Source organism: Crocuta crocuta, unplaced genomic scaffold, assembly GCF_008692635.1.
Source record: "Crocuta crocuta isolate KB4526 unplaced genomic scaffold, BGI_CrCroc_1.0 scaffold343, whole genome shotgun sequence".
Lineage (NCBI taxonomy): Eukaryota > Metazoa > Chordata > Mammalia > Carnivora > Hyaenidae > Crocuta > Crocuta crocuta.
In genome coordinates this window covers 2,979,822-3,005,681 of record NW_027532679.1, presented here as the reverse complement: position 1 = coordinate 3,005,681, position 25,860 = coordinate 2,979,822, and the positions used below count along the sequence as shown (strand labels likewise).

General features: G+C 36.5%; 1 protein-coding gene across 1 annotated transcript in view; it reads left to right on the top strand.

The window, feature by feature from the left end:
* The window catches only part of SOX30 (SRY-box transcription factor 30), a 30,411-nt gene extending 15,488 nt beyond the window's left edge, over nt 1–14,923 (top strand). Inside the window, exon 6 of the mRNA XM_077780735.1 lies at nt 14,499–14,923. Coding sequence (XP_077636861.1) covers nt 14,499–14,880 — 382 coding nt within the window. The 3' untranslated portion in view covers nt 14,881–14,923. The remainder of the gene's footprint in view (nt 1–14,498) is intronic.
* Nucleotides 14,924–25,860: the final 10,937 nt, after the last annotated feature.

The window sequence follows — 25,860 nt, the reverse complement described above, 5'->3', positions numbered from 1 at the left end:
CCCTCAAAATAAATAAATTTTAAAAATTAAAAAAAATCAAAATATACAAAAAGGAAATGAGAGAAACAAAATAGTACTAGAAAAATAACCCACTAAACACAAAAGAAGACCTCAATGGATAAGATGAGAAACAATAACAAAAGAATGACATATAGAAAGCAAATGGCAAAATGTTAGAGTAAGTCCTTCCTGATCAGCAATCACTTTAAATGTAAGTAGATTAAACTCTCTAATTAAAAGGCAGAAATTGGCAGAATGGATTAAAAATAGGATCAGAATATATCCTGTTTACAAAAGATTCACTTCAGATCCAAAGACACAAAGAGATTGAAAGTGAAAAAATAAAAGAAGATATTCCATACTAATAGTAACCAAAGAGAGCTGGGGTGGCTATAATAATATTAGACAAAATAGATTTTCTGTCAAAAATTGTTACAATAGACAAAAAAGGATATTATATCCTGATAAAAGAATCAATACACTGGGGCGCCTGAGTGGCTCAGTCAGTTAAGTGTCTGACTTCGGCTCAGGTCATGATCTCGCGGTTTGTGGGTTCGAGCCCCGTGTCGGGCTCTGTGCTGACAGCTAGCTCATAGCCTGGAGCCTGTTTCAGATTCTGTATCTCCCTCTCTCTCTGACCCTCCCCTGATCACTCTGTCTCTCTCTCTCTCTCTCAGAAATAAATAAAACATTAGAAAAAAACAAAAAAAATCAATACATTAAAAAGATACAGTAATTATAATCATATACATATGAAAAAACACATCCCCAAAATATATGAAGCCAAAACTGGCAGAATTAAAGGGAGAAATAGATAAATTTACAATAATGGTTGAAGACTTAAATACTTTATTTTTGAGATATAATTGATTGATAACCTTATATTAGTTTCAGGTATACAGCATACTTTTTTTTGCTTATGATAAGAACTTTAAGATTTATTCTCTCAGCAACTTTCAAATATATAATATGGTAGTATTATTTACTGTCACTATGCTATGTATTATGTTTTCAGGACTGATTTATAACAACTGGAAGTTTGTAACTGTTAACCACCTTCACCCATTTTTGCCCATTTCCTACCTCCTGCCCTGCCATCACTGGCAGCCCCCAGTCTGTTCTCTGTATCTAGGGATTCCTTTTTTTTTTTTTTTTTTTAGATTCCACGCATAAGTGAGACCATACCATATTTGTCTTTCTCTGACTTATCTCACTTAGAATAAAGTCCTCAGGCTTCATTCATATTGTCACAGGATTTCTTCCTTTTTCTGCAGCCGAATAATATTCCATTGTGTGTATGGAGCTTCCACTGCAATGAACTTGGGGATGCAGTTATCTTTTCAAAACAGTGTTTTCATTTCTTTCAAATTAATACCCTGAAGTGGAATTGCTGAAACATGGTAGTTCTATTTTTAATTTTTTTGAGGAATGTTCATGCTATTTCTCACAGTGGCTAGATCAGTTTACTTTCCCACCAACTGTACACAAGAAGGACTCCCTTTTCCCTACATCCATACCAACCCTTGTTATTTCTTGTCTTTTGATAAAACCATTTTAACAGGTGTGAGGTGATGTCTCATTGTGGTTTTTATGTGCGTTTCCCTGATAATTAGTGATGCTGAGCACCTTATCCTGTACCTCTTGGCCATCTGTATGTCTTCTTGGGAAAAAATGTCTATTCAGATCCTATGCCTATTTTTCCCCTTTTTTTTAGGTGTATTTATTTATTTATTGAGAGAGAGAGAGAGGGAGAGAGAGAAAGCAGGAGGAGGGATAGAGAAAGAGGAGAGAGAGAATCCTAAGTAGGCTCCACACTGACAGCAGGACTTAATCTCATGAACCATGCAATGATGACCTGAGCCAAAATCAAGAGTTGGACACTTAACCAACTAAGCCACCCAGGCACCCCTTGTGCCCATTTTTTAATTGGATTGTTATTGTTGCTATTGAGTTGTATGAGTTTGTTATATATTTTGGATATTAATTTCTTATCCTATATATGAGTTGCATATATTTTCTCCCATTTGGTAGATTACTGTTACATTTTGTTGATGGTTTCCTCTGTTGTGAAGAAGCTTTTTATTTTGATGTGGTCCCGCTTGTTTATTTTTGCTTTTATTGCCTTTGTTTTTGGTGTAAGACCCAAAAAATCATCAGTAAGACTGATGTCAAGGAGCTAACTGCCTATGTGTTCTTCTAGAATTTTATGATCTGGGGACTTATGTTCAAGTCTTTAATTTATTTTGGGTTGATTTGTACATATGGTTTAAGAGAGGGGTTTCAGGGACACCTGGGTGGCTCAGTAGGTTAAGTGTCTGACTTCAGGTCAGGATCTCGCGGTTCATGGGTTCGAGCCCCACATCAGGCTCTGTGCTGACAGCCAGCTCAGAGCCTTGACCCTGTTTCAGATTCTGTATCTCCCTCTCTCTCTGACCCTCCCCTGCTCACATTCTGTCTCTCTCTCTCTCTATCTGAAATAAATTAAAAAAATTTTTTTTTAATTTTAAGATAGGGGTTTCATTCTTTCCATGTGGCTGTTCAGTTTTCTTAACACCAGTTATTGAAGAAAGTATCCTTTCCGCATTATATATTCTTGACTCTTCTGTAAATTAACTGACCATATATGTGTGGGTTTACTTCTGGTCTCTATTTTCTTTTCCATTGATCTGTGTGTCTGCTTTTATGTAATGCTATATTGTTTTGATTATTATAGCTTATAATATAGTTTGAAATCAGGGAGTGTAATGTCTCTAGCTTTGTTCTTTCTCAAGATTGCTTTGACTGTTTGGGGTCTTTTGTGGTTCCGTACAAATTTTAAGATTGTTCTATTTCTGTAAAAAATGCCATTGGAATTTTGATAGGGATTGCATTGAATCTGTAGATTGCTTTGGGCAGTATAGACATTTTAACAATATTATTTCTTTTGATTCATGAGCACAGAATATCTTTCCATTTGTGTTTTCTACAATTTCTTTCACCAATGTCTTATATTTTTCAGTGTACAAGTCTACTATCTTTTTTATTCAGTTTATCTTTAGGCATTTTATTCTTTTTGAAGCAGTTATAAAAGAGATGTCTTCTTAATTCCTTTTTATAATAGTTTATTTTTAGTATATAGAAATGCAAATGATTTTTGTGTATAGATTTTGTATCATAGAACTTTACCTAATTTGTTGATTAGTTCTAACATTTTTTTTGTTGGAATTGTTAGGGTTTTCTATGTATAATATCATGTCACTGCAAACAGAGGCAGTTGTACTTCTTCCTTTCCAGTTTGTTTCTTTTTTTTAAAATTTTTTTCTATGTCTTTATTTTGAGAGACAGAGAGCAAGCGGGGGAGGGGCAGAGAGAGGGAGACACAGAATCTGAAGCAGGCTCCAGCCTCTGAGCTGTCAGCACAGAGCCCGACGTGGGGCTCGAACCCACAGACTGTGAGATCATGACCTGAGCCGAAGTCGGATGCTTAACCAACTGAGCCACCCAGACACCCCTCTTCCTTTCCAGTTTGGATGCCTTTTCTTTTTCTTGCCTGGATGTCTTTTCCAGCTTGAACTTCCAATAATACTATGTTGAATAAAAATGGCAACTATGGGCATCCTTCTCTTATTCTTGATCTTAGAGAAAACCTTTCAGCTTTTCACCATTGAGTATGATGGTAGCTGTGTATACTTGAAATAATGAACAGAAGATCATTCCTCTGGGACGCCTTGATGACACAGTCTGTTAAGCATTTGACTTTGACTCAGGTCATGATCTCATGGTTCATGAATTCAAGCCCTGCATCAGCCTCTCTGTCAGCACAGAGCCTGCTGCGGATCCTCTTTCTCCCTCTCTCTGCCCCTCCCCCACCAGCTCACTCACTCTCACTCAAAAACAAAAAGAATATAAACTTTAAAAAAAGATAATTCTTCCAAAATGAAAGAAGATTACAAGGAAATAGAACAATACTATAAATCAACTAGATATAATAGGCATATATAATGCTTCAGCCAACAACAGAATATAGATGCTTCACAATTGCACATGATACATTATGTAGGATAAACCACATGTTGGATCACAAAGCAAGTCTCAAAAATTTTTTTAAAGTTTAAATATTTTACAAAGTTTCTTCTCCAGCCATCATAGAATGAAACTGGTAATAACAGAAAGAAAACCAGAAAAATTTTAAATATATGGAAATTGAACTCTAAACAACCAATGGGTCAAATAAGACATCACAAGGGAAATTATAAAATACTTTGAGATGAGTGAAAATGAAAACACAGCATCTCAAAACTTAGTGAAAGCAGTACTGACAGAAATTATAGCTGCAATGACCTACATTTAAAAAGTAAGATCTCAAGTCCACAGCAAAACTTTATACCTTAAGGAACTAGAAAAAGAAGAGCAAACAAAACCTAAGCTTACAGAAGGAAAGAAATAATAAAGATTAGAGGTAAGTAAAGAATAGAAAAACAAAGAGCTCAATGAAATTAATAAAAAGAGAAAAGAAATTAATAAAAGCTTTTTGAAAAGATCAATAAAATTGCTGAAATTTTAGCTAGACCGACTAAGCAAAAACAGAGAAGACATAAATTACTAAAATCAGATGTGAAATTGGGTACATTGCTACCAACTTTGCAGAAATAAAAATGACTATATGAGAATACAGTGAATAATTCTATTCCTACCAGTCAGATAACCTAGATAAAATGGACAAATACATGAATTATCAAAACTGACTCAAGAAGAAATAGTAAATCTGAACAGACCTATATTAAGAGATTGAATCATATTCAAAACCTCCCAGCAAAGAAAAGCCCTGGGCTAATTTCATTGGTGAATTCTACCAAATGTTTAAAGAGGAATTAACACCAATCCTCAAACTCTTCAAAAAAATATGAGGGAACACTTCTAGAGCCAGCATTACCCTGCTACCAAAGCCAGACAAAGATGTCATGGGAAAGAAAATTACGGTCCAATATATCTTAAGCATATAGATGTAAAATATATTCAATAAAATACTAGCAAACAGAACCCAGCAGCATATGAAAAAGATTATATATCAAGACCAAGTGGGATTTACCCCAGGAATATAAGTATGGTTCAACATCTGAAAATTAATCAGTGTAATACATTTCATAAATAGAATAAAGGAACAAAACCACCTCAATTAATGCAGGAAAAACATTTGATAAAATCCAACACCTTTTTATTATAAAAAGCAATTCCTGATTTCAAAACTTATGGGCAAACTAGGAATAGAACTTCCTCAGTGTGAAAAAAGGGCACTTAAAATTTTTTTTAAATGTTTATTCATTTTTTGAGAGAGAGAGAGAAACAGAGCATGAGTGGGGGAGGGGGAGAGAGAAGGAGACAGAATCTGAAGCAGGCTCCAGGCTCTGAGCTGTCAGCACAGAGCCTGACGCAGGGATCTGAGCTCATGAACCATGAGACCATGACCTGGCTGAAGATGGACACCAACTGAGCCACCCAGGCACCTAAACAACGCTTGGGCATTGATCAAAACCCACAGTTAATATTATCTTCATTGATGAAGAACCAAAAACTTTTCCCCTAAGATGGGGAACCAGAAAAGGATATCTGCTTTCACAATTGCTATTCAACATTGTACTAGAAGCTCTAATCAGAGAAATTAAGCGAGAGAAAAAAAAAAGACATCCAAAATAAAAGAAATAAAATTACCTCTATTTGCACATTATTGTATAAATGGAAAATCCTATACTTAGAATATCGCAAAGAATCCGCAAAAATTTGTTGGAGCCAATGAATAATTCAGCAAAGTTGAATTAAGATCAATATACAAAAATAGCCTAAAGTTTCTGTACACTAGTTATGAGCAATCCGAAAAGGAAATTAAGAAAAGAATTGCATTTACAATAGCATCAAAAAATAAAATATGTAGGAATAAGTCTGACCAAGAATGTGGTCAGACTACATCCTACAAATCATTATTATTTAATTAAAGATCTAAATGAATGCAAAGGTATTTATGTACATGCATTTGAAGACTTACTATTGTTAAGATGACAGTATTTCCCAAAGTGATTTATAGAATCAATACAGTTCCTCTCAAAATCCCAATGGCCTTTTTTTTTTTTTCCAGAAATAGAAAAGCTGATCCTAAAATTTGTAAGAAATTTTAAGTGACCCAGAATAGTTTTAAGACAGTCTTGAGAAAGGAGAACAAAGTTAGAGGACTGACTTCAAACTTGTTACAAAGCTACTGTATCAAACAATGTGGTATCAAAAGAATGAAAAGACAAGTCACTGACCAGGAGAAAATACTTGCAAAAGATATATCTGATAAAAGACTGGTATACAAAATATACAAAACATTGAATTCTTAAAACTCAACAAAAAGAAAATAACCTCATTAAAAATGGACAGAAGACCTGTGAACAGATGCCTCACCAAAGAACATAATATAGGCAGCAGTTAAGCACATGAAAAGATGTTTCACATTATATATATTTAGGGAATTACAAGTTTATATTTATTTATTTTTTTAGGATCAACCTCATTATGTTTTATTTGAAAGTTTTGGTCCTTCCTCCTTTTAACTTTTTTTATTTTTATTTAAATCCAAGTTAACATATTTTATAATATTGATTTCAGGAATAGAATTTCATGGTTCATCACTTACATATAACACCCAGTGCTCATCCCAACAAGTGTCCTCCTCAATGCCCATTGCCCATTTAGCCCATCCCCCCACCCAGCACCTCACCAGCAACCCTCATTTTAGTCTCTGTATTTAAGAGTCTCTTACGGTTTGCCTCCGTCTCTGTTTTTATCTTATTTTTCCTTCCCTTTCTGTATGTTCATCTGTTTTGTTTCTTAAATTCCACATATGAGTGAAAGCATATGATATTTGTCTTTCTCTGGTTGACTTATTTCCACTTAGCATAATACACTCTAATTCCATCCATGTTGTTGCAGATGGCAAGTTTTCATTGTTTTTGATTACTGTATTTCATTGTTTTGATTGCTGGCAATTACAAATTTAAATGAGACACCACTATAAACCTATCCAAATTGACCAATTCCATAATACTGACAACACCAAATACTGGTGAGGATGTAGAACAACGGACAATTTAATTAATTGCTAATGGGAATGCATAATGTATAATCACTTTGGAAGACAGTTTGGCAATTCCTTATAAAACCAAAAATACTCTTACCATGTGATCCAGTAATCACACTCCTTGGTCTTTACCAAGAATATTGAAAACGTGTGTTCGCACAAAAACCTGCACACAGATGTTTATACCCATTTTATTCATAATTGCCAAAACAGAAACAATCAAGATGTCCTTCAGTAGGCAAGTAGATAAACTGTGATATATATAAATAGTGGAATATTATTCAGTGTTAAAAAGAAATGAACTATCAAGCCATGAAAACACATGGAGGAATCTTAAATGCATATGGATGAGAAAAAGAAGCAATGAATAGCATTATATTTTTGCCTTAGTTACCATCTTGTTACAGAAATTTTTATATGCAAAGCAGAATAGCATAATGAATCTCCATGTATCCATCACTCAACAATTATCAACAGTTTTAGCTATTCATTAGATGTTTATTTCTTCTACCTTTTGGGGGGAAGTGCTTTAATTATTTTCAAGTGAATTACAGATGTCATATAATTTTATCTGCAAATACATCAGTATGTATATTTACTGGTTAAGGACTTGAAAAAAAATGGTGAACCATTTTTATACCTGAAGCATTAATAATTCCTTATTATCCAACAACTGACCTGTTGAATTCTCCTCCATTCACAATTGGATCCAAGGAAGATGTACACATTGGCTATGATTATGTTTCTTAAGCCTCTTCTTTGCTAAAATCGTACTCTAACCTCTTATTTTGCGGGGGGTGTAAATTCTTTTTTTTTTTTACTAGTTTATTGTCTAGTTGGTTTACATATAACACCCAGTGCTCATCCCAACAAGTGCCCTTCTCCATGCCCATCACCCCCCTTCCTGTCCCCCCCATCCCCATCAGCCCTCAGTTTGTTCTCAGCATTCAAGAGTCTCTCATGGTTTGCCTCCCTCCCTCTCCCCAACTATTTTTCCCCTTCTCCTCCCTCATGGTCCTTCGTTAGCTTCCTTCTTATCCACCTGTATGTGCAAACATATGGTATCTGTCCTTCTCTGTCTGACTTATTTCGCTCAGCATAACACCTTCCAGTTCTATCCATGTTGCTACAAATAACCTCTTATTTTTTAATGCCATGTATTTATACTCATCCTAGATTTTGCATTTTACATCCTTGGATATTGATTATATGTTTCCCTTTCACCCATTTTTTTTTTCTATAAAATGATAGATCTTGCAACTTGATTAAATTCAGGTTCAAATATTTTTTCTTTTACTCCCCGCCCCCCCCTTTATTTTTCTTCTCTCTCTCTCTCTCTCTGTCTCTGGCAAAGAAACCTCATAGGTGGTGCTGTGTACTTTGTACTGTATCACATAATAAGGTACACAAAGTCTGTTTTTCTCTAGTAGTGATATTAAGAATGTTCTGTGGGTTCAGATATTATCACCTTAATAGTACTTCTCAATTCTTGGCTGTACAGTAGCATCACTTGAAGAGTTCAGACCAAATAAATTAGAATCTTTGTTGGGGTAGGACTTGGGCAGCAATATTCTTTAAAAGTTTCTCCAGGTTGGGGCACCTGGCTGGCTCAGTTGGTTAAGCGTCCAACTTAGGGCTCAGGTCATGATCTCACAGGTTCATGAGTTTGAGTCCTGCATTGGGCTCTCTGCTGTCAGCACAGAGCCTGCTTCAAATCTTCGGTCCTCCTCTCTCTCTGCCCCTCCCTCCACCCCCCCTCCCATCTTTCTCAAAAAAAAAAAAAAATAGTTTCTCCAGGTGATTGTAATGGTCAGCTAAAGTTGAGAATTACCATTGCAATGATTTTAGTAGCTATGGTGATTATTGCCTAGACCCATGGGACTGCAAAATGGTGATTTTTCTGAGTCAGTATTTCTTCATCCATTAACTAGAATCCTTTTTTGAAGAAAAACGTGCCATCAGCAACTACTTGTTTACTCTGAAATACAGGAAGGGCAGGATAAATTCTTGATTTTCCCCTCCCCCCGACCCCGTATTACCGAGTCTTGTTTTGTTTTAGGAATACCATCATGAACAAGTAGCTTTTTATATATTTGGTATCTTTTGATACATTGCAGTCATTATTATATCTTTTGATGCTCAAATTATCCTTTTATTTGTCCAGTTGGCTATACGTTGGGTTCTGTGTCCTTAATCTTTGATAGCTTTTTTGTTCTCTGGCACAGTATGCCCTAGGTTTTTCTTGTACGCTTTGTACATACCAGACCTGGAGTCAGCCATTTTACTCAGAAATCCAAGTTTCTCCTCCTGAAATCACAATTTGGGCAATAGGGATGCTTACTGCTACTGAACTAACCAAGTGTTTAGGGCTATTCAGTGGAAAATATGCGAAAATATGTATTTTTATATGAGAAATAATGCATGAATATATATTGATATTTCTAAAATAAATTAAATATTGTAATTTTAAGTGAAGTTCTTTGATTTTATGTACTAAAAAATCTTTTCTCCCTAAAAAATCTTGTTTCCTGGTGATAATAGTATATTTGCTTTGTTCTACTAAACATTTTTTTTCTAATATGTTTGTGGGAGTTGGGAGGAGAGAGAATAGCTTCAAAACAGTTACATAAAGAGTTTCAAAGCAGCAGTATCAAAAACAATAAAATTACCAAATGCAGTTTAATATTTGTCATTCTTTTCTCTTTAGGGTATATATTACCAGGAAGATATAATAAAAATATCAGATTTAAATTATCTTGAAATAATTTTTCTCTGTGTAGTTAAAGCAACTACAACTTGATATATACTTGGGTTAATTTATATTCATTTGCTTTTAATTTTTAGGGCATTACCTTTTACACTTGATCTTAGCCAAAAGGCCGGGAAGCGATAGGGCATTACTTTTTAAAATATTACATTTGTTATAAAATTATAGAAAGTTGTTATGTGGTTTCAAAGCCAAAACCATAATACAAAATACATTCTGAAAAGTCTGGCTTCTCTGCCTGTCTCTTCCCCTCTTCCATCTTGCCTCCTACACGCCACCATTTCTTTTATTTAAAAAAATGTTTTAATGTTTATTTATTTTTGAGAGAGAGACAGAGATGGAGACAGAGACAGAGACAGAGTGGGGGAGGGGCAGAGAGAGAGGGAGACAGAATCTGAAGCAGGATCCAGGCTCCGAGCTGTCAGCACAGAGCCTGACATGGGACTTGAACCTACAGTGAGATCATGACCTGAGCTAAAGTCAGGTGCTTAACCAACTGAGCCACCTAGACGCCCCTCCATACCACCATTTCAATTAGATTTTGCTCTATCTTTGCATTCTTTCTTTTTGAAAATAAAAGCAAAACATATATGTATGTGTATATTTATGAATGCATTGCTACAAGTAACAACTTATTTTAAGAGTAAATAATAATACATTAAAAGTGTTTCTAGTTTCTAAAGTACTCATATAGATCTCCTCTCACAAGTTCCTCATGACAGACCTCTTAAGTTGGCAGAACAGGTAATATTATCTTTTAAATATAAGGAGCCCAATACTCAGAAAAATTTAGGTTTCTTTAAGGTTACCAGGTTTATAAGTGGCACAACTAGAACTAGTACCTAGGTAGTGTAGCATGCTAGTTAGGAGACCAAGTTCTAGAGTTATCTTGCCTGATTCTGTTTCACTACTTACTAGTTACTGACTTTGAGCACATTACTCAGTCTCTTCCAGGTTCTGTTTCCTCATCTGTAGAGTGGAGGTAGAGGATATGTCTCATACGGTTATTCTAACGAGTAACTGAGATAACACATAAACCTTAGCAGATGCCTAGAAAATGTGGTAAATGCTTATTGCATGTTGGCTAATATTATCATTCTGATAATTCTAATTGATGCTTTTCCCATTACACTTCAGTGCTCCTAAAGTTATTCATTTTCATCCATGCAACCTTCTAGGATTACTCTTGCATTAACTAACCTATTTTGTGGATGTAATGTGTTTTTACCACACCAGTATAGCCATCTGGTATTTGCAGTTTGCCTTACAGACTTGAGGACATGTCTAGTATATACCTAGATTCTAGATCATTTTTATTTTTTATTTATTTTTAAATGTTTATTTATTTGAGAGAGAGAAAAAGAGCATGCACATGAGAGAAAGCGCATGGGAGAGAGCATATGCATGTGAGCAGGGGAGGGGCAGAGTAAGAGGGAGAGAGATGAACCATGAGATCATGACCTGAGCTGAATCCGAGTCAGATGCTTCACTGAGCTACCCAGGTGCCCCTAGATCATTTTTAAATTAAGTTTTCCACTAAGGCTTGCATAATATCTTGCCTACATTGAGTCCTGAAAAAAAAATAGTGGGTGATTGTTTCCTGCTGAAGTGAAGGCTTTGTGGAAGGGGAAGTATCTGTGTAATTCATTGGATGGAGAGACGTGCAGGTGGAAGAGCTACAGGAGCAAAATCATACTTGCTAAAAGTATAACATGTTCAGGACATATGTATTATATTGAAAATGCTTGAATGAAGATGTGGCAATAGGAAAGGAAACCTGAAACATTTTGGAAACTTAGCCTCATACTTGTGATGGTTAACATGGGCAAGGTTTGTAGCACTTGGAGATTTGGGGGTGAGATATCAAACCATTGAAAATACCACATATTTTCAGAGTTTGAAATGATAGTCTAATATGTTGATTGTAGTTTTATTTTTTAATGGAAGAAACCAAAGTTGACCTTTTTTTAAAAAAAATATATGAGAGCATGAAATCAAACCCCTAACTTGTCATGGGTTTTGCCAATGAGTGTGGTTATTATGTTTCTGTAATCTGTCACTAGATGGAGTCCATGAGCCCAGGGTACTCTTGCTTGGACTTTTGTATATTCCTCCCTATGATTCCTGTTCTGTGCCTTTATAATACCTAAAGAAAATTGGGTTTCAGTGGCAGAATTTTTAGATTTGCCTTAAAAAGGCAGTTTGTAAAACAGCAAAATAATCTTTTCAATTGTTCACGTTGCAAGATTTTTATTTGGAAATGACCTTTAAAACCACAGTTTAATATCCATGCTAAATCTGATAGTGAGTGTTTTCTATTTACTTATTGTCAATTAAAGTTAAGTTGTCATCCTCTGTTCCAGTGGTGCAGCCCCACCGCTCCCCACCCCTGCCCAGGAACTTTTTTTGTGTGTAGTTGACACACAATGTTATATTCATCATTCAGATGTACAGCATAGTGATTTGATAAGTGTATATATTGTGCTGTGTTCATCACAAGTGTAGCTACCATCTGCCTCCTGTACATTGCTGTTACAGTATCATTGACTGTGTTGCTTAGCCCTGTGACTTTTGTTCCTGTGACTTACTTTTTAACTAGAAGCCCGTATCTCCCACTCCCCTTCACTCATTTTGCTCAATACCCCACCCCTCTCTCCTCTGGCAATTATCAGTTTGTTCTCTGTATTTATAGGTCTGATTCTGCTTTTTGTTCATTTTCTTTATTCCACTTATAAGTGAAATCATATGGTATTTGTCCTTCTCAATCTGACTTATTTCTCTTAGCATGATACCCTCTAGGTCCATTTATGTTGTTGCAAATGGCAAGATCTCATCTTTTTTTTTTTTAAGTTTATTTATTTTATGAGATGGGGGGAGGAGCAGAGAGAGAGAGAGAAAGTGAATCCCAAGCACAGTGCTGGATGCAGAGCTCGATCCCATGAACTGTGAGATCACAACCTGAGCCAAAATCAAGCGTTGGATGCTTAACTGACTGAGCCTCCCAGGCGTCCCAGTATCTCATACTTTTTTATGGCTGTATAATACTCCATTGTGTGTATATATAGCACAACTATTTTATCTATTTATCTACTGATGGGCACTTAGGTTGCTTCCATTTCTTGCGTGTTGTAAATAAAACTGCAATAAACATGGGGGTGCATATATCTTTTTGAATTGATGTCTTCATTTTCTTTGGATAAATGCTCCATAGTGGAATTATTGGATCATATGGTATTTCCATTTTTAACTTTTTGAGTAACCTTCATACTGTTTTCCAATTTACCAGCAGCATATGAGATTCCTTTATCTCCAAATCCTCACCAACACTTGTTATTTTTTGTCTTTTTTGATGTTAGCCATTCTATCAGGTATGAGACGATATTTCATCATGGTTTTGATTTGTTATTTCCTTGATGACGAGTGATGTTGAGCATCTTTTCATATGTCTCTTGACCATCTGTATATCTTCTTCGGAGAGATGTCTGTTCAGGTCCTCTGCCCATTTTTTAATCAGATTGTTTTTTGATGTTGAGTTACAGAAGTTCTTTATATATTCTGGATATTAACCCTTTATCAGATATAGCATTTGTAAATACCTCCTCCCATTCAGTAGGTTACTTTTTTGTTTTCTGGATAGCTGCCTTTGCTATGTAAATGCTTTTTATTCTGATGTAGTCCCAGTAGTTTATTTTTGCTTTTGTTTCCCTTGCCTTAGGAGACTTATCTAGAAAAATGTTGTTATGGAAAGATGTCAGTAAAATTTCTGCCTGTGTTCTCTCCTAGGATTTTTATGGTCTCACATTTAGGTCTTTAATCCATTTGGGGTTTATTTTTGTGTATTGTATTCAAAGGTGGCTCAGTTTCATTCTTTTTACACGTAGCCATTCAGTTTTCCCAGCACCATATTGAAGACTGTATTTTCCCCATTGTATATTCTTGCCTCTTTTGTCATAAATTAATTGATCATATAACTATAGATTTACTTTTGAACTCTCTATTCAGTTCTATTGATCTATATGTCTATTTTTGTGCCAGTGCCATATGTTTTGAAAACTAGAGAATTGTGATAGCTCAGCCCTTTTCTCCCCCCACCCCCCCAAGATTGCTTTAGCTATTCGTGGTCCTTTATGGTTCCATACAAATTTTAGGATTACTTGTTCTAGTTTTATAAAATATGCAGTTGATGAGTAGCTCTTGATTGCAACACAATTATATATCACCCCTCATAAGTTTTGTTTCAAATACTGGTAAGAACAATTGTTAAACTGCTACTAAGTATCAATTTTCAGCACAATATAACACATGTCTGCATTTCCGAAACCTTACATGGTATTAGGCATCATGAGAGAAAAGCCCAGTTAAACAACTTTTCTTTATCAAAGCTGTCAAGGGTAAGAAGCCTGAGGCTGATAATAGATAATAGTTCTGGTGAATCACAAACTTACTTTGCCATTTCGTTTATGTTGGGACTTGATAGTAGTAAAAGAACAGATGGGTATATGAAGTGGTTGAGGAAGGCTATCTTGGGAACTTTCCAGGCCCCAAAAAGGATGCAGTTAAATTTGCTCAGTTAGTCTGTATGCAAGGCAACATGTGGGCAAGATATGATCTAATTTCTTTTTTGTCTTTCTGCTGCAGCACGTGCCCTTATAGTCGGCCTCCCTTTGGCTATGGAAATTTTCCAAGTTCAATGCCAGAGTGCCTTGGTTATTATGAAGACAGGTACCAAAAACACGAGGCTATGTTTTCAGCATTAAATAGAGACTATCCTTTTAGAGACTACCCAGATGAACGTACACACAGCGAAGATTCTCGGAGTTGTGAGAGCGTGGATGGGACCTCTTACTATAACAGTCATAGCCACAGTGGGGAAGAATACTTAAATCCCATGCCTCAGCTGGACATTGGAGCCTTGGAGAATGTCTTCACAGCCCCAACATCAACTCCCTCTAGCATCCAGCAAGTCAATGTCACTGACAGTGATGAGGAGGAAGAAGAAAAAGTGCTCAGGAATTTATAATTTTAAAACAAATATGCACAGAAAATAAACATTTATTAAAATATATTCTGGGTCAGTTGGTGTGAGAAAAAAAAAGCCTAGAATGCTTTGCTGAGAGTTTTCAGCCATGATATGAGGTGTGAAAATCAAACTTAATGTATGCCTTCTTAAAGATTTGATTAGTGAAACTGGAGCCCTGATGTTTCACCATAGAATATTTAAAATACAAAGTAGTTTATTTTTGTGGCTGAAATTTGCATCAACATATATTATCATAACTTTTTCTTGGAATGTACAAAATGCTGAATTCTCACAATTATATTTGAAGGGATAGGGAGTATATATCTGGCATGACAAGTGTGATTTGTATTTTATCTCAGCATACATTTATTTATTTTTTTCCTGTATGATTTTTTGTTTGGTGTTTATGTAAGACTTATGGATATTGTCAGTTTTTATGTAACATTTATTTTTGATAACTTTTAGTAATGAATTGGGACTCAGTTGCTAAATTTAATTTACATGAATTATCAATTATAAGTTACAAATATATTTTCATGGCACTAGGGTAATTCCTTCAGCTAAATTAGTCATTTCTGTTCCTAAACATTTTCATCATCTTTTTTGGATTTCTTTTTCCATTTGGTATGCATTGTTTTACTTTTGTTATAATTAAATAAACATAGATAAAATTGTTCTTGTTGGATGTTTTCTGTTTGGGGGATAGAAATAAGCAAAACGAATACTGTTAAATGAGGGTGGTTTCCATACCACGTGCAGATACTTATCAGATACTTATTTGTATTCAGTAGTCTCCAGAATAGCACAGATCCTGTTAGCTCACCTGAGACTTGAAACTTATTAATAAAGATGCTGTGCACATATTCTGATGCCATTTTCAAACTCTTTTCATGTGTGTGCATGTGACTTGAGCACTACCCCAAACGGAAAAACTCTTCTAGGTTTGGTTCAAACAGCCATCTCTAAAACCATGGAGTTCATGTAAGAGCACATGGAATTTTTTAAATTCACAATGAACAATAAAAATCCTTCTCATGATGTGTCCTCATGGTAAGTGTCCACTGTGGATCGAGAGAACCTATTTAGAACAGGATCAGGACCACCAGAGTTGGGATCATGGTAGTAGAGATCTACAAGGCACCTGAACTGAGGATCAGAAATATCCACAAACCAATGCACTTTTCCCTCAATGATCTGTATAATTTATGCAAATTGAGATCCTGTTACTTAAAACTGCTTGGAAATTGTATATGGAAACCTGTTCTAAGCTTCCAGCTTCTTTCTTTATAAGTCTGTATTTGTTCCTTAAGGAAAGGTTGTTAATGTAATACATTTCATCAACCTTATACTTAATTGTATGTTGTATTTCCTCTTCCCAATAAAATTTTCATATTTTATATTTTTTATTACTCTGTGCAGTGTCATTTCAATGTGGTTAAAGAGCAAAACTTGAATTTCTTGATAGAGCAAACATGTAACCTCACATTGGAACTAAAGTAACATTTGGTTGTTTTCACAATTGATGTTTATACCACTAAGGAAAAATGTGTGTGTCAGCTTGACCCATTTTATCCCATCTCATTTTTTAAATGTTTATTTATTTTTGACAGAGAGAGAGGGAAAGTGAAAGAGAGAGAGACAGAATGTGAAGAAGGCTCCAGGGTCTGAGCTGTCAGCCCAGAGCCCAACACGGGGCTCGAATTCACAAACCATGAGATCGTGACCTAAACTGAAGTCTGACTCTTAACCAACTGAGCCACCCAGGTGCCCCATCTCATCTCATTTAAATAACACCGTAGTGATTAAACAGGGTTTTGATCACAGACCTTATTCTTGTAGACAAATTGGTTGGGGGAAATCCCTTTGTAAGGCAGCTGAATGTTATAGAGCATAGTTTAGTGTTTTCTAAATACCTGTCTTCAGGCTAGCCCTGTACCACCAATTCCTTCTTCTCCTTAATGGCTATTGAGGATGGGCAACAGTGCTGGGATCACAAGTCAAGTTTAGATTGTATACAGATCCACAGGATAATTTGGGCTGGAAAATGTGGGTAGCTCTTATGGAGAAAAGTAAACCAATTGCAGATAAGCATGCCTAGTTACAAATGCCCATATCTGCTCATTTATAGCTGTTTAAATCACTGTTGGCTCTGACTAGAGATCTACAGACTAAACAAAGCCCTGCCCCATTTGCACAAATTCATCTGCCTCTTCAAGTCATCAGAGTGAAATTGTATAAGCTTGGAGCCACAAGCACTTTCTAATAGGTCTCATTGCATTGTTTGTTCTTAATATGAATTAGAGGTAATATCTGTAATAAGAATAGCCTTTATTTTTTTTAAAGTCTTTTTTTTTTAATGTTTTATTTATTTCTAGGAGAGAGAGAGACAGCATGAGCAGGGGAGGGTCAGAGAGAGAGGGAGTCACAGACTCTGAAACAGGCTCCAGGCTCTGAGCTGGCAGTCAGCACAGAGCCCGACGCGGGGCTCGAACCCACGAACCGCGAGATCATGCCCTAAGCGAAAGTCGGACACTTAACCGACTAAGCCACCCAGGCGCCCCAAGAATAGCCTTTAAAAGTGTGTTGAAATGTCAGTTATGTTTAAAGCATCAAACTTTGCTTTTGACAAAGCTGCTCTGGCTAATTGCAAATTACAGAAACTGTTTTCACTGAAAATAAAATGAAAATAAATTTAATCCCAATTTTCAAGTAGTTTACTTATCAGATTTAGAAAGGCAAGAGCAATGTTTCACCAAACGTGTTAGTTATAACCCAAGCCTTTTAGATAATTTGACAATATTTAAGTTTGGGAAACCCATCCTACTCCCCTGCCTTGGGGAAGGTTGTTAAAAGTATTGCAGTGAAAAATCATTTTTATCTCAGCTCCCCAAACATATCTGGCTTGACATCTCCTTTTTGGTTTTAACATAATGTCTACTAACATCTCACAGAATCCACTTTGGAAAATGCTAATACAATTATAGCTGGTGGCTTTGGTTTTCAATTGTTAGCTTCACATGTGGTTTCCTGTGTTGATCACCTTAAACCCTTTACTGAAAGAAGGCAGTGGCTAAATAAACTTTTTACTAAGTATCTGATGTTCTTAAAAGAGTCAAGAACTGAAACTTATAGTTGTAAGTTGCCTTTCTCTACTAAACTGGCTTTTTAATGAAAATTGATATTGCATCCAAGAATTCAAGTGGGCAAATGTGCTAAATTCCCATACAAGTATATTTTCCACAGTGTAAAACAGCTGTCAGTAGGATTATTCCTGAGACGAAAGTATAAGCTACTTTTGAAAGTTGTAGTTTGGAACTGACATTGAAGTGAAGTTCTGGGGATTCTATGAACTATTTGCAATATTTTAAAGTAGTATAATTTTGATGTGGGCAGGGTAATTTTGAAAAATCTCTGGACTATATTTTGGGACAGACTGCTGAGGCACATTGTTGTTGTTTTTTTTTCTTTTAGCTTTCTGACTCATTTAAATTTTTTGGATTTTAGAGAAATTCCAAAGTCTTCATAATAAAATCAGTTTTCTAAAAACAAATATACAAGTAGTTACATTCTATCCAATTCTACTTGATGAAAAATTTCACATCCTCTGGACAGATGTACCCTTTATCTCTACATTCTGCATTCTAACTGCTTAACCCAACTACCTGTCTCCTTTCTGATGAGTTTAACATAAACAAATCTCAGTAAACTTGTCACTCGGTTATGAATGCTTGTAGGAAAAGGGAAGAGTTTGTGGGGGGTGGGGAGGTTCTGTTTTCTAGACTCTTATGTCTCTGGCTCCCTCTGAAATTACTTTAGGAAAATGTTTTGTTTTAATGTTTATTTATTTTGAGAATGAAAGTGGAGGAGGGGCAGAGAGGGGATAGAGAGGATCCCATGAAGGCTCCACACTGTCGGTACAGAGCCTGACACTGGGCTTGATCCTATGAACCATGAGATCATGACCTGAGCTGAAATCAAGAATGACACTTAACTGACTGAGTCACTCATGCACCCTGGGAAATGTTTTATTTCCAAAAATAATAAAAAACATCTTAAATGTATTCTTTTTCAAAGGAATAACTTCAAAGAGTTAAGATTTGCCTGTATTCCCTGAGACACTGTGTAGGCTGACAAACCCCTCCTGGAGAATGTCTTTTCTTTTAAGCTATACCTAGTTTACCTAGGTCATAGGCAACAGAAAGGTGTAGGGGGGCCAACAGTTCCAGTTTGTCCAGTACTATGGGATAAGGAGTCCCAGAACAAGGACCTTTCAATGCTAAAACCAGTCCTGGGCAAACAAGAGAAGCTGGTTACCCTAATAAATGAATATACAATCATCTAGAGGGATGGCTTATAAAGACTGTACTATCCAAATTAGAGTTGGAAATCACGATGCTTCTCTCACAAAAGCAGAGTATAGCTGAACTTGTGACAGGTTTAACAGAAAGGTGTGGGATGAGGGTAAGTTATAAGACATGTAGGAACTGTAAGCGAACTGGGGATATATAACTATTACTACCTGCGGTGATTTAATCAGACAGTTCACCTTTACTTGGAAGACTAAAAGAAGAATAAAGCTGTACCTTTCAGTGATATCTCATTTTCATTCTTTTTTTTTTTTAATATTTTTATTTATCTCTAGGAGGGAGAGAGAGAGACAGCGTGAGCAGGGGAGGGTCAGAGAGAGAGGGAGATACAGACTCCGAAATAGGCTCCAGGCTCTGAGCTGGCAGTCAGCACAGAGCCCGACGTGGGGCTCGAACCCATGAACCGCGAGATCATGACCTAAGCGAAAGTCAGACGCTTAACCAACTAAGCCACCCAGGCGCCCCATTTTCATTCATTTTTAAAATGTTTTTATTTACTTATTTTGAGAAAGAGAGTGAGCAGGGGAGGGACGTGGGGGGTGGGGGGAGACAGAATCCCAAACAGGCTTTGCACTGTCAGCATTGAGCCCGATGCAGGGCTTGAATCCACTGTGACACCATGACCTGAGCCGAACTCAAGAGTCAGGCACTTAACTGACTGAACCACCCAGGGGCCCCAGTGATATCTCATTTTATAATCCAGGGTGGGAAATAATTTTTGTTACTATGGGGTCTTTGTTTTAAACTTTCTTGCTGTTTTCCACAGGAAAGGTAGAGGAATATTGGACATAGTCTCTTAGCCCAATACAAACCTGGGCTACTTTGGCACAGATAATGTCCCAACTCTGTATTTTTTTTAGGTATTTCTGAAACACTAGCTATGACAGTGGTTTTCAAATGTGGTCAGTGTACATTTCCCACAGAATGATATAGGATGCTTGTTAAAAATGCAGTTATTACCCAGATCTATGGAATCACAGTCTCTCTGGCTAGAATCCAAAAATCTGCACTTTTAATAAGTTCCTCAGGTAATTCTTAAGCACACCTACCTTTGACAGCAAGTAAAATTTGTGAGACTTATTTCAAATTGTATCTGTTAAGAAAACAATATAATCACACTGGTTTTCATGGGGAAAAAAGACCACCTTTTATCCACCCAATAATTGTTTTTATTATATGATATTCTTTCTAATATCTTCCCATATACACATTTTCCACATAATTATATTCACAACACATGTGCAATTTTGCATACACACCATTGTGTACTTTCTCAATATTTTATCATGAGCTGTTTTTCATGCTCTGTGGCTTTATAATCGATTACCTTTCATGTTTGCACAATATTGCTCCAGGCAGATGTGCCGTAATTAACCACATGAAGGACTTAGGATTGTAGTTTTTTTCTAAATTGGTTTCAGTAATTTGTCCTAGCAGTTTCAATGATGTGATTTCAAAGTGAGCTCTCTTACAGACCAGACGGAGTAGGGATCCCTCTGAGCAGCCATTATTCCAATGACATGAGAGTTTTAATATCATTTGAGAGGTTATTTTAAAACAGAGCACTGAATGGCTGAGGTAGGTAGGCTCATTCTAGGCAGACTTGGGGTCACAGCATGAAAGATGATGAACAGAGCACGTGCAAAGAAAAATGTGGCCTAGAGTCCCATCCCGCTGAAGGGGGCGTAATCCCTCCTTCTTGAGTCTACTTTGTGACTTACCTGGCCTAATGGCTACTCGTTCTTCATAGCTCAGCTTAGAGATCTGCCCTTTGCCTCCCAATGCTTTCCTTTTCTTTTTTGGTAGTAGAACTCTATATGTTTAGCTATGCTTTGTTTCTTGAAGCAAGGTATGGCCAAGTTCTGGACTCTAAGATGTCAAGGGAAGTTTCTTATGCAACTGTCAGAATGTACTCATAAAGGGAGAGGTTATGCCCTTCTTTGCTCCATTATCCTTCATCCTGGCTGGAATACAGAAGCGAGGGCTGGATTCTGAGCAATCACCTTGGAACCTACAGGCCTCATGCTGAGGATGACAGCAAAACAAGAGAGGAGTGTAAAGTCCCATACCAGCACAGGGTTACTTTCCTCAAGACCTTTATGTAACAGAAAAATAAATTTCTATCTAGTTTGATCTACTATAATTTTCTGTTTTCTGTCATATCAAGCTGAACCAAATTCTAACTCATCCAGAATTCTTCCCTTTCTGTAAGGTTTTCTCCAACCTTCAAAGACTATGTTAGTTGTTTCTGCTTTATATTCCCACAGCATCTTCATTCATATCTCCTGCTAAATTCTAAACTCCTTGAGGGCCACTGGGGACAAATATCCTAGAAACTAGAAAAATAAACACATGATGGACCACAGAATAACAGATACAGTTCTGTATTCTCAACCTCAGGGACTAATGGAATTCATAGACTGGCTGGGAAGCAGTGCTTCTCATGTCTGACTGCCTGTAAGAATTTCCAAGGAACTTAAAAAAACATCCTAGACCTCCAGGATTTGAATATTTGAGAGGGGGAAATGGAAGTCTGTATCTTTTAAAGGCTTCCCTCCCCACCCCCACCTAGATGATTCTGAAGCCCACTAGGCAATGGTTGACAAAATGGCATTTGGATATATTAGAGGGTACTATCAGGATTTTCCTACCATCAATGTTCTGTTTTCCTTTCCTCTTTGTGTCACTTAAGAGCCACTCAATGCCTTTCTAAGCTCAAGCTTAATGTAAATGCTGAACTCTCTGAGAATGGCTCCCAACAAATAAAGGGGTGGAGAGAGACTGCACAAGAGTGTTGTTATACCAATAATAAATATAAGCATGGAAACAATTTCATTTTTTTTCAAAGCAGTTTAACCATCTGTAACTATCTTATTGTTTCCTTATTTATTTTCTCCATCCCCTGCTGTGAGAAGCTACAAGAGAATAGAGACATTGTCTTTTTTTCTTGTTTCATGATCCCAGACACCCAGCCTTCTGCCTTGCAATGTAGTACATGCTCAGTATTGGTTGAATTATTTAATAGAGATATAAGCTACAGTTTGTTGAGCACCTGCTATGTGCCACTGTACCTAATATGACACTTAAATGTGATTATCTCACTTAAGCCTCATGGCAAGCTTGTAAATAGATGTTATCATCTTTATTTAGCCAGTGAAAAACCTGGAGATTTAAGAAAGTGCAGGGACTTATCCAAGGTAATCCAGCAAGTGAACAGAAGAGTTGACAGCTGAACTCCAGTCTCTCTGCCTCCAAACTCAGCACTCTTTGTGCTTCACCATGTTGCTCTTGCTGACAAACAATTCTGGAGAAAATCTACCTCAACTGGAACTCACAGATTGGTGGAACTTCCTTCTACCAGATATGGAAGTCTGAGCTAGTTTAGGATGAAAGAAAACATGAAAGGAAGCTGCAGGGTTAAAGGGATCATCAACTCATTCCTAATTTTGTCACTACCTTCCAGAGCACCATGGGGGCCTCCTACATTTTCCCTCTTGGGACCACTACTCCCCACCTGTTCTTTTGGAGATCCTTTGCAGCCATGTGGCTGCAGTGCAGCCAATCACAATAGTGCATTGAATGCACTGTTGAGTCCAGGGTTGGGTGTGCTATTCAGCAGGCTAATCAGAGCCTTCACAAGGATTTTTCTAAGTGGACATGGTGGGACAACTTTGCTTCCCTCATAGAAAATGATTCTCTAAGAGATGACTTTGGAGCTGCCTATGGCCATGTTGCTTCTGTGTAGGTGAGGTCCATCTTGAACAAATGATACCAACACAGAAACAGAGGCAGGAAGACACGGACAGAATCCAGACATTGAGGCTTTGGTTCCATTCACCACAAAGCTTAGCTTCATACCTTCACTGGTCCTTGAGCCAGTTAGCTTGTTCAGGTATTCTTTTCCCCTACGGTGATGGGTTTTTATTTCTTGCTTATTAATCTGGACAAACACAGAAAAATATAAATAGCCCCTTCGTGTGGTGCAAGGAGCCAGTCAACATCTTGAAATTCGGTGAATACTCTTTACAATGTACATTTTTTCACATCTAGGGATCTTTATAGAATAGTGTTTAAGAATTTCTATCAGTCTTGAGGTCAGACATAACTGGGAAAAAGGCCTGCTCTGTCACTCTGGAACAATGTGACATTGGGTAAGTAACTTTACCTCTTCGAACCTGTTTTCTTTTATGAACAATAATAATAATACTACATACCTCATAGGATTGTTTTGGAGGATTAATGATTATACACAATGTTGGGGGCATATGAGGAGCACCGGTTGTGTCTTGGTGTTTCCCTCTTGTATTTTGAGTAACACACAATGTCCCTCCCCCACTCTGTTTTATAGTGTCTCTGGGACACCTCCCAGCTACTAGTACACAGCCAATCCTGAGAAAATGATAGGAGGGAAAGAAATTTGTCCTACTCAGGTGTCCACCTGCCCCAGTATTTTGGCTTCTCTCTTTCCTTAAGATGTGAGGGTACAATTGTCGGGAAGGTACTAGCCACCAACACTTCCTGGCATTTGTATAAAGTCTTTGAGAACAATTTGCTTTCTCCTTTGAGTTTCATGAAAAACACAAGGTGAGAAACAGAGACCAAGATAACAACCATTGACTTGTCTCACACCAAGCAGCTCTCCCTTGTTGGAAGAACAGAACTCAGGTGTACCGGGGAGAAGTTCAACTTTGTACAGACACAGAATGCACAAACTGGTAGTTATGAAGTATTCACACATTTTCTTAAAATGTCTTAATACAGCGCTGAAGTTTCTTGGTTCTAAATTTCTTCTCATAACAAACTGTACTCTTTGCATAAATTAGGAAAATTAAAAAAAAGCCTCAAATTCTGTCTTTCAGAACCACTATCCTTCCATAACTTTTCCTGTTCAAATATAGTTATGCATATATTTTTTCTAATTATAGGTAGACTTATTGCTATTTTCTGCTTATAAGAGTAACAATGGTTATTGGAAAAAATTCACCTAGTCAACAGCATAAAATATAATCCAATCATTCATAGTTCATTAATCATTTTGGTGCATATATTTTTACAGATTTTTTTCATACATATACCCACATGGGTACAAAAATGAGATCATCATGGAACTCAAAATACAACTCCCTTATACACTCTCTTTCTTTTTATTTAATTTATCATAAACACTTTTCTATTACACTAGATTTTCCTCTACCCCATGCTTTTTTAAAACTTGTTATTATGATAATTTCAAACTATATAAAAATAGCATAAATATTATAATACATTTCCTGTACCTACCATCCACATTCAACAATTACCAATTGTATACTCCTTACTCCCTTTACTCAATGGATTTTTAAAAAGCAAATTGCAAATTTTATCCATAAATATTTCAGTATATATCTCTAAAAGATTCAGACTTTTTTAAAACAAATTGTAATCATTTATTTAAAACAAATTGTAATAATATTTACTATCACATATCCAGTGTTCAAGTTTCCCAATTATCTCATAAATGACTTTTTAAAAAATATAATTACATATTTTAATCAGGATTTAAGCAAGGTCTACTTACTATGTTTGTTTCAGACATATCCTAAACCTCTTTTTCTTTATGTATTCCTAATGGTCTTTTTGTTTTGTTTTGTTTTTTATTAAAGAAGAAACTACGTTTGTGCAGTGCTTACATTCTGAATTTTGCTGATTGCATCCCTTTGGTGTCATTTTTCATGTTCCTTTGTCCCCTAAATTTTCTATAAATAGGTAGTTAGATTTAGAGATTTGATCAGAATATTTCCTAGGCAGTGGGTTGTATTTATATCAGCAGGTACTACCCTAGAATAGAACTTTTAATGATTTACTTGTATGGATATACTATAATTTTTTTAACCAATCACTTACTGTTGGAACTTAAATTGTTTTTTACATGTATTGTGATTGTCAGCACTGGGACAACAGCCTTATAGTCAAAACAAATTCCTTTCTTTAGAATAGATTTCTATAAGTAAATTCAGAGCCAGAGCTCAAAATATATGACCTTTGAAAAGATTCCAAGGAGTTAAACTTTCTAAGAGGCTCTTTTGGTAACGCTGAGCTAAGCCAGAGCACAAAGCTGGTTGGGTTTAAGGGTAAGTGAAAATATGTCTTATTCTAGTGAGGTTGCTCTTATTTTGATTTACTGTGGTCTAAGCCAGTGACCAGTGAAAATGCCTCCTATAGAATCAGGGGTCCATGGAGGCAGCTGCAGTCACCCTCCATCCTCACCCCGGGCATCTCTTCTTCTTGGGCCAGCTGCCCACACATCAGTCTCTGCACCCACGTGGGGTGAATGGCTGCCAGACCAGATGACCCTATTTGGGATTACTTCCCTGGATCTTTTGTTAGGTTTACAATGCATGGATTCTGGGCTCATAACTTCTTGTGAGACCACAGGTACTTAGCTCAGCTCCTTCCACATGATATCATGTTTGTTTTACTCAAGGAATCAGTGTACTAGGCTGGACTGAGTCTCCTCCACAACTTTCATTGGGAATCATTTCATTCCCAATTATTTGAATCATTCTGGAATTTTTAGTAGCTCCTTCTCCACTCTAGTCTGAAGGAGAAGGGAAAGGATGAAACTCCTTCTAGC